We start from the raw sequence: 8,634 nt of genomic DNA on the forward strand, positions 1-8,634 counted from the left end.
TTGTTTTGTTTTGTTTTGTTTTGTTTTGTTTTGAGACAGGGTTTCTATGTAGCTTTGGAGCCTGTCCTGGAACTAGCTCTTGTAGACCGGGCTTGCCTTGAACTCACCGAGCGCTGGGATTAAAGGCATGCACCACCAAATTCAGCTTGATACTTTTCAGATAGCCAAAGGCCTGGTGGACTGGTATCGTCGTATCTCGTGTAGTCAAAGCCAAGGACTGGAAAGATCTATTTAGAGTTCTTTTAAATTAGGGGCTGGGGCTGTAGTTCAGCTGGTTGAGCACTTGCCTAAAAAGCATAGTCTTGGGTTCCACCCACAGCACTGGATAACCGTGCACTGGATAACCGAGCACGGTGGTGTGCTCCTGAAATCCTAGATCTTTGAGGAGGAAGCAGGAGGGTCAGAAGTTCAAGGGCATTCTTGTCAACTTGGCAAGTTTAATATCAACTGGGGCTACATGTGACCTTGTCTTAAACACCCCCCCCAAAGAAATAATTTTAATGATAACACAGATATAAAACTAGTATCTTAAATTAGTTTAACTCAGGTAACCAGCCTAGGGTTTGTGTTCAATCTCATGTCTTCTTCATGTTGTGACTCAGTCTTTCATTAGTAAGGATAAGTTTTGCTCACAAATGTGTAACCTAGATTTCCTTTAAATATCTTATTACTTTGCTTAAATAGATAACTAAGGTCATACCTAATCAAGTGTTTAATAATTCCAAAGCCAAATTCTAGAGTCGATTCTTCTAACTTCGATTAAAAGTTGGTTGACAAGGTGGGGCAGTGGTAGCACACACCTTTAATCCCAGCACTCAGGAGGCAGAGACAGGCGAATCTCTGTGAGTTTGAGGCCAGCCTGGTCTACAGAATGAGTTCCAGGACAAGCTCCAAAGTTACAGAGAAATCTTGTCTCAAAAACCAAACCAACCAAACAAAAAAGTTGCTTTAAACTTTTAAGTTTCCAGAAGGGGTCTTGTAGCCTCAGGCTTTCTTTTTTCATTAAAGACAGCGATTAAACGAGGCTTATTTGATGTTAAGAGAAGCCTTGTCAAATACTAAGACATGAAACCTTCTTTAGGTTGTATTTGTTACAGGTGTTATATGAGCTGTAGAAAATTCCCAAAAATCTGGTATATCCAGGTGCCATCAGTCGTAATTCTATTATACTTAATAATAAGTCGTAATTCTATTATACTTAAACATGTGTTACAGCTCCTTAGTCTTGGCTTGATTTTCTTTCACAAATGTTTACTTTGATTCTTGGAGATAAAAAAGTATCAACTCAGTCTCCATCGACTTCTCCCAGGATGTTTACATTGCACAGGTGTCCCTACCCTCTCAGGATCATTGCCTTAATGCGTTTGGCTTATCGTGAATCTGCTGGGCTCCCTACCCTCTCAGAATCACTGCCTTAATGCGTCTGGCTTATCGTGAATCTGCTGGGCTCACTGCCATTCCCAGGAAAGGAAATCTTTTCCCTTTCCTTGTGAAAGGTGAAGTATATGTATCTTTCGCCTTCCTATTTTTCAGGAGTCTGTGTGTCACCAGGTACTCTGTTGGACAATTTCAGATGCTGTTGTTGCTCAGGCAGGTGTCACTTTAAAAGAAAGGATCTCTCACCAATTAGACTAGGGTAGATGGCTCACCCACCTCAAGAACCTGCAGCCCCAGCACTGAGACTAACAAGCACTGCCACATCTGGCTTTCATGGGGATCCCAAAGGTCAAGTTTTCAGGTCTTCGTGTCCTCAGGGTAAACCTTTCTCAACTGGGCTATTCCTCAGCTCTAGGTAGACGGAATAACTTTGGTGACAGAGGGTGACTCCATGGTGGCAAGATCTGTGGGAAGAGCGGGCCTGGCTGCCTCACTGTGAGTAAAGTATGACTTTAGAAGCCACGGGGGCTTTCTGAAGAGGGAGTGACCCAAACCCACAGGTGCTGCCGGCAAAGACCATGGATGTGGCTGCCTGGCCTGAACACACTTTCAGAGTCTGACCTGAGATTCTGAGAACAAAGTCCCAATATCACACACAGGTGCCCGCAAGCACTGTTTTTGCTGCACAGTGTAAACCAACAGAAAGTGCAAACAGACCTGCCCTACTTTGTCTGAAATCATAGGAGGTTATTCCAGAAGCTGCAGGGCACTCAGCACCAGGCCCATCTGTTCTGAGGTTTTACCATCCGAGAACCAGAGTGGATCCCAACTTCTTTCCTTTATTCTGTAGCTTTGGGGCCTGTCTTGGAACTAGCTCTTGTAGACCAGGCTGGTCTCGAACTCACAGAGATCTGCCTGCCTCTGCCTCCCAAGTGCTGGGATTAAAGGTGTGCACCACCACCGCCGGCAGGATCACTCTTTATATGGTTATTCCCAACTGTTTTCTAACCATTCTGCAGTCACTAAAATATTCACATCCCAGCTCTGCTGGCTGCAGCTATACAACCTGACAGGACTTCAGAGAAACCACAACTCACCAATGGGAACCCCTTGGGACTATGGGGAGGTAACTATGGGAAGATGGAACAATGCTAACACACTGCCTGGAGCTGCTGGCTGTGTTCCAGCTCTGACAATGAGCAGCTGCAATCAGCATTGTCTGCACAGTTCAGCCTGAGTGGGCCACATTTCTGGTTCTGAGTCCATCAAAGGTGGGAAGTGCCTCCTCCTCCTTCAGCTTGCTCAGGAGTAAGGGCAGCACCCCACAAGCCACCTGGACACCCTGAGGGCAGGCAGGAGGGAGGCTCAGCTGTCAGAGGCACAGGTCTCGGTTCCTTAGGCTGAGGGGTAAAGCAGCAGGAAGGCCTGTTGTGCCCACCCAAGACTCCTTACCCTGCTGGCTTAAGCCACCCTCCATGGTTCCTTAACCCTCTTACCCCGAGGCTAGACTACTTGTGGCTAGGGTCCTCTCTTGGTCTATGCCAGTATCCCCAACCTTGGGGAACCACCCACACAGCAAGTTCATCTACCAGGTTCCTTTGTAGGCACAGGGTCCCTCCAGCAGAGAGCCCCCAAACTCAGCCAGAGGCCCAGCCTCCCGTGGGCTGTCTACCTAGTGGCTAACTGCTACCCTAGGCTCCAGATTATTGGGCTAGGCCAATGTACGAGGACAGCTCACCAGGGATATCACCAGGATAGGTCTCAAAGGAGCTGTCAGGAAGACCTGGGAGCAGTGCAGCAAGAGGAAAGGCTGGATTCAGTAATGTCTCAGACATACCATGGGGAGGATGGCTGCTGGGAGTTTATTTTCTGCTTGGTGCAAGGCACAGTTACAGGATCAGGAAAGCTCAGTACTGTGTACCAACAGGGGTGCTTTCACTAGCTTCTGCTGGTGTTTGTTGCTCGCAACCTTCCTAGTTTACAGGGTGGGGTGGATGGGTGGGGCTCTGGCCTAGCACCACTGAAGTTGGGTTTGCTGTGGTTCTGCTAGGTCAGGACGGGGTTCTTCTGTTGGCCTGGCCGGGATGGACGACTGGCTGCTGCTTCAGGGTTTCAGGAGCCAGGCCAAGGGTGATCGGGCTTCTGGAGGCCTGGGAGGATTCTGCCGGGCTGCAGGGAGAGAATAAGTCAAGTGAGTCAGAAGCTAGTTTTAATTGGGGTCATCCCCGCAACCTTATGTAAGATGGACTCACTGCTCAGGAGACTCCAACACTGTGGTCATGAATGGGAGGGTGGACTTCCCATAAAAGAAGCTGGCCCACCAGTGGCCAGGGTCGGCCTTGGGGAGACCTGAGAGGAGCAAAGGAGGGTCAGGATGTTGTCATCCCAGTGGGGTCCTGTCCCTCTCCACACTCCCCCCACCTCAGGATGTGAACTTTGCCCTTAAACCGGCTGGTTCCGCACTCACCCGGGGGGTAGGGCACGGTGTCCCCGGGGTACACTGCACTTCCGCAGGAGCTGCTGCTGGACGAGGAGCCCAGGCGTCCTGGGGAAGGGAGGCGGGTCAGCCACAAGGCCCTAGCCCAGCTCTGGGCGGGGCCGGCGAGGGGCTACTTACGCCGGTAGTAGTCATGGGTAGCCACGAGCGAGCCGCTAGAAGGGATGGCTGCCATCCTTCAGGACCCGCGCGCTGTGGAGACCTGAGCAAAATGTGGGCCTGGTCACCGCACAGCGGAGTGGGCTCCGAGTCCTCCCGGCCCTGTTAGCAGCCGGGCTTCCGAGTGGTTCTAACCAGCCCGGACCGGCTGCACGGTGAGACAAAGGCGCTTTGTAAATGCCCGGCCCCTAGAAGGCGCGCGCCTCCCCCACCTCCGGCCGCCGCCTTCACCTCGGCGGCAATCCTTCCTCGAGGACCTCGGCGCACGATCACGGGTGGTAATGCGTGGAGCACTAGGCCACGGAACCCATTTGCAGCAATACCCACGGGAGACCGCGAAGCCACGAACTGCGCGCGATGCGCACGCGCGGACTTACTCGCCGGCCTGCACGGGCAACAGATACGTCACGAAGGGTGGAGCGAGCGGCAAGGCCCCGCCTCTATTACGGGGGGGGCGGGCATCCCTGAGATCTTTGAGCCCTAGAGACCTCTTTTAGATCCGCCCTAGCACGATGGGGTCCCGCCCTTCCCTATTAGACTCCACCGCTAGCCGAGCGAAGATCCGCCCCACCTTCTGCAACGCTGAGTTTTTTCCACCTTGGCCCAAACCGCTTTGATCAAACATCAGGGGTCTACCTCTATGCAAAGTCTAGCTCTGCTGCTTTTCACTTCCTTGTTCGGACTGGGGGCACCTGGTCCCAGACAGAAGTGGTTAAAGAATCTCCTGCGGTTCCTGTGCCCTCAGTCTGTGCCACCCCGCGTTCGTGGCCTCACGTAGCCCAGTTTGTCTGGTGTTTTCTCCTTTACTTGTTGCTGTCCGCTGTTTACGCTGATCTCCGCAGGCTTTGTTTTCCAAGTGCCTCACTCCGACTCTTGGCTCAGTAAGTTCCTCTAACTCACCTAAGTAAGCACAAGGGCGGCTGCCCCTGCGTGCGTGTCTGCATCGAAATCTCAGTTTTCTGGTGCACTGTATAGTGCCTGGGGCCCCCAAGCGGCCCTTCAGGGACTAGCCGGCTCTTGGCAAGCTCAGAAGTCACCCCTGTCCTTCCAAGTCGTGCTTCTCACTCTTCACTGGTCCCAGACCTGTGTTCTATTGCTTGGAAAGGAGGGATGGAAGATGAGGTACAGATGAAGGCTTGGGGGCGGGGAGAGCTGTGAACAGAGGCAGTCTCTAGTAGCTATAGCATCCGGCAGATACTTGCACTATTGCACTGTTGGTCAGAATCCTCGTGTTTGTGGGAATCAAGTGCTTGGAGCTCCAAGGTTGACCAGCATATTCTGGCCTCCCTTCCCTCCCCAGGCAGTTTTCTGCCAGACCCCCATGGGGACTGGGAGGACCATGAGCCAGTTTTGTGCAGCAAGCTTCTCTTACAACAAAAGATGCTAGACTTGCCTTCACGCCGGGGTTCAGGAAAAGCCTAGACTCGTAGGACCCAAGGGGTACTCTTGTGTCCCTGAGGTCTCGAGGAGGCTTTGACTGAGACCCTTTGCTTGGATTTGTTGAGACCTAGTCTGCAAACACGGGACACCAGACAAGAAGCAACCCAGCAGGGATGCTGGTTTAGAGGCAACAGGGAGAGGGGTAAGGTTTGAGTTTGAAGAACCAAAGTTCCTCCATTTTGTCCTCTGCTTCCATCTTGTGTTTTGTGTAAGCTATTTCCTGTAAAACTCAGAAATGGCTAGGGGCAAAAGTAACAGGGTAGCCCTCTGGAAAGTACAGATAATACAGAATATCCCCACCTGAAGGTCAGCCAATAAGTAAACTTGACAAGCAACAGAAGAGTTCTAAAATAAAATTTCTGAAAAGTCCCTAGATATGAGCCAATCAGGATTGAACCCGTCGCCCCACACCCTGCTAATGTAACTTTTCTGGTTTTTACCTTTAAATAATGCCCTCTAGAAGGGCGGGGTACCTCCTCTTGCTGCTGGTGCGTCAGTTGCTTTGACAAGGTCCCTGCCGGCGTGTAAATGTGCCCACAGTAAGTAAGCATTGCTTTTGCATTTTTGGTGAGTCGGTCTCCCTGGTGGTCTTTTGGGGTCCCCAGGGACTGGGGTATAATGAAAGAGAGGTGGGGGCAGTTGACATGGCAGCAGCTGAAGTTTGACCAGTCCAGGTGACACCAGAAGGGTTAGGCTTACTTCATGGCTTCAGGCTCTGTGACTTACCCTGGATAGCCCTGACCAAGTACATGGGCATCGCCTATGGTTAGTAGCTGTTTCTTTTAGTGAAACATTTCCTCTGGAAAGGAAGTAAGGAATCTCTCAGGAAAACAAGGGAGCTGATGAGGGTGGGAGGGTGGTGGTGGTGAAGACTTTTAATTCCAGCACTCAGGAGGCAAAGGAAGGCAGATCTCTGTGAGTTTGAGGCCAACCTGGTCTACAGAGTGAGTTCTGGGACAGCCAAGGATACACAAAATCTTGAAAAACCAAAACCAAGGGCTGGAGAGATGGCTTAGAGGTTAAGAGCACTGGCTGTTCTTTCAGAGATCATGAGTTCAATTCCCAGCAACTCTAAGGTGGCTCACAACCATCTCTAATGAGATCTGGTGCCCTCTTCTGGCATACAGACAGAACACTGTATACTGAATAAATAAATAAATCTTTAAAAAACAAAGAATACAAGAGAACTGTTACAGGAACTCACGAGACTCTCTCCAGGTGCTATAAAGAGTAAACAGTTTCGGGGCTGGAGAGATGGCTCAGTGGTTAAGAACACTAACTGCTCTTCCAGAGGACCTGGGTTTAATTCCCAGCGTCCACATGGCAGCTAGCAACTGTCTTGTTGTAACTCTAAGATCTCACACCCTCACACATACATGCAAATAAAATAAAAATAAATTAAAAAAGAGTAAACAGTTTCTGGAGACAAGGAGCTGTTTCAGCAGAGTTGCCTACAGGCTGGGAATTCAAGACTTGCAGCTTTCATGACTTGTCACCAGGCTAATGTGAGCTTTTGGTGATTGATGAAGCTGCCTGGGTCACTGACACTTTTGTAGGTAACCAATCATCCATTTTAATAGTTTATTTTCTCACTGGTATGACAAATTACCTGACAAAAGTGACTCAAAGGAGCGTGTAGTCCATGGTGGGACATCACGGCAGCAGGGATGTTAGGCAGCTTGGTCACTTGGTGTCAGCAGTTGGGAAACAGAGAGAGAGAAATGCTCAGCTCACTCCCCTCTCCCGCTTTTTCTTTGTTTATCCAAGAACCTCGAATGGTGCTGTCCACATTTAGGGGATACCTTTCTACCTCAGTTCCAATCTAGAAACTCCCTCATGGACATGCTCAAAGGTTTGTTTCCATGGTGATTAGAAATCCACCACACCCAAGCTTTTGTCAGTAATTCTGATAAACTCACTGGTTCGTCCACAAGCTAGACTTGGAATTTTCTCTTTGATCTGTCATGGATGTCCTATCTGGGGTGAACGGATGCTTGCTCATGTCCCCCAGGAAAAGCCATGCAACATCTGTGTAGTGCAGGCCAAGGGCTAGAGAGACCAGGCTGAGGAAAAGGACTGCCAGGACCCAGCTGCAAAGAACTTTGGAAGAAGGACTCAGACAACTTGTACAGACCTGAGACAGGGTCAGGGGTCAGGACTCACGCTGTTCATTTATCTGCCCTGATTTGAGGGATGGTGGTTATTCAGCAGGAACACAGATGGGTCAGATGGGGTTTAGGCAATATGCATAGTACTATCCCAGAGTAGGGCTGAGGTGGAGGACAGGCAGGGGTTACGGTTTCTATGTGGGGAACAGGGCTTCCAGGTCTTCTACTGAGGGTGACTGACTCTCTAACCTTGTGATCTGTTTCCAGGACTGGATTATCTCTCTACTCATCAAACGGGTCCTGATGTGTGCCATGCACAACAGGAGGTCAGAATGCAAAGATGCAGAGAGGCATTCACTGAAGAAGCAGCTGCTGCCCTGCACAGATACGGGAAGGTCCTGAGACAGGCAGGAACTATGTACACTGGTCCATTAAGGAGGTTGGAGCCAGGTCTCACCTCCTGTTCACTGCACTCAGCATGAGGTGCCTTGACTGCTTCCCACAGGGAACAGGGTGTGTGTGGCTTGTGGTCACTGACAACTTCACAACCTGTGTTGTCCTGTTCTGGGGATGTGCAGCCTCTCCAAATCTGCTCAGTGGGTCTAGGTTGTGACCCACCTGGGGCCTTTCTGGATGTCTTAGGGCTAGAAGGTTTGGAGGCGCAGTCTTCTCCTGGGGTTGGACAGGTTAAGACTATAGAAGAGCTATGCCTGTTTCTCCGCTATAGGATTCTCTTGGGAGCAGAGTTTGTGGTCCAAGGTGTAGCGTGTGGGTCAGCACCTGAGAAAGGAGTGAAAAGGGACCGTGAGAAATTCCCACATTGGGCTAACTAGGTGCCTCACTTGGATGGATGTGGCTGGGGGAGGCTTCATTGGGGAGACTGACAATGGGGACCATATGCAGATTATCCCCAGCTTGGCTTTAAGGCTGCTGTCTCTCCCAGGCCACCCTTGGCTGTGCTCTGGGCCTGTCTGTCCCTATGCGGGTGTGTCTCTCCCTCTCCTCCCCCTGCCCTCTCCCTCTGTTTCCCCTTCTTTCTTTCTTTCTTTCTTT

The 8,634-nt window shown here is 50.5% G+C and overlaps 1 protein-coding gene across 4 annotated transcripts; it reads right to left on the bottom strand.

Moving 5' to 3' along the window:
• Nucleotides 1–3,216: 3,216 nt before the first annotated feature.
• Ppdpf (pancreatic progenitor cell differentiation and proliferation factor) lies at nt 3,217–4,437 on the bottom strand. 4 transcript variants are annotated; one of them, XM_005362710.3, is made up of 5 exons: nt 4,265–4,437; nt 3,995–4,076; nt 3,845–3,922; nt 3,630–3,726; nt 3,217–3,546 (listed from the first exon to the last, which is right to left on the bottom strand). In XM_005362710.3, exons 2-5 carry the CDS (start codon nt 4,047–4,049, stop codon nt 3,429–3,431), a joined length of 348 nt encoding a protein of 115 aa, XP_005362767.1. In that variant the 5' UTR covers nt 4,050–4,076; nt 4,265–4,437; the 3' UTR covers nt 3,217–3,428. The 4 variants fall into 4 exon arrangements, with proteins under 4 accessions (XP_005362767.1, XP_005362768.1, XP_005362766.1 ...); XM_005362711.3 differs by having other exon boundaries at nt 4,246–4,385; XM_005362709.3 differs by having other exon boundaries at nt 3,995–4,181; nt 4,265–4,384.
• Nucleotides 4,438–8,634: the final 4,197 nt, after the last annotated feature.

The sequence above is a fragment of the Microtus ochrogaster genome, linkage group LG8, assembly GCF_000317375.1.
Source record: "Microtus ochrogaster isolate Prairie Vole_2 linkage group LG8, MicOch1.0, whole genome shotgun sequence".
Lineage (NCBI taxonomy): Eukaryota > Metazoa > Chordata > Mammalia > Rodentia > Cricetidae > Microtus > Microtus ochrogaster.

Excerpts from the sequence above, each read along its gene's own strand:
- Ppdpf (XM_005362710.3), bottom strand. The coding sequence starts at position 4,049 with ATGGCAGCCATCCCTTCTAGCGGCTCGCTCGTGGCTACCCATGACTAC. Across the intron at positions 3,727-3,844 it reads CACCGTGCCCTACCCCCCGG|GTCTCCCCAAGGCCGACCCT; the intron begins GTGAGTGCGGAA and ends TGCTCCTCTCAG. Across the intron at positions 3,547-3,629 it reads GTGTTGGAGTCTCCTGAGCA|CCCGGCAGAATCCTCCCAGG; the intron begins GTGAGTCCATCT and ends CTCTCCCTGCAG.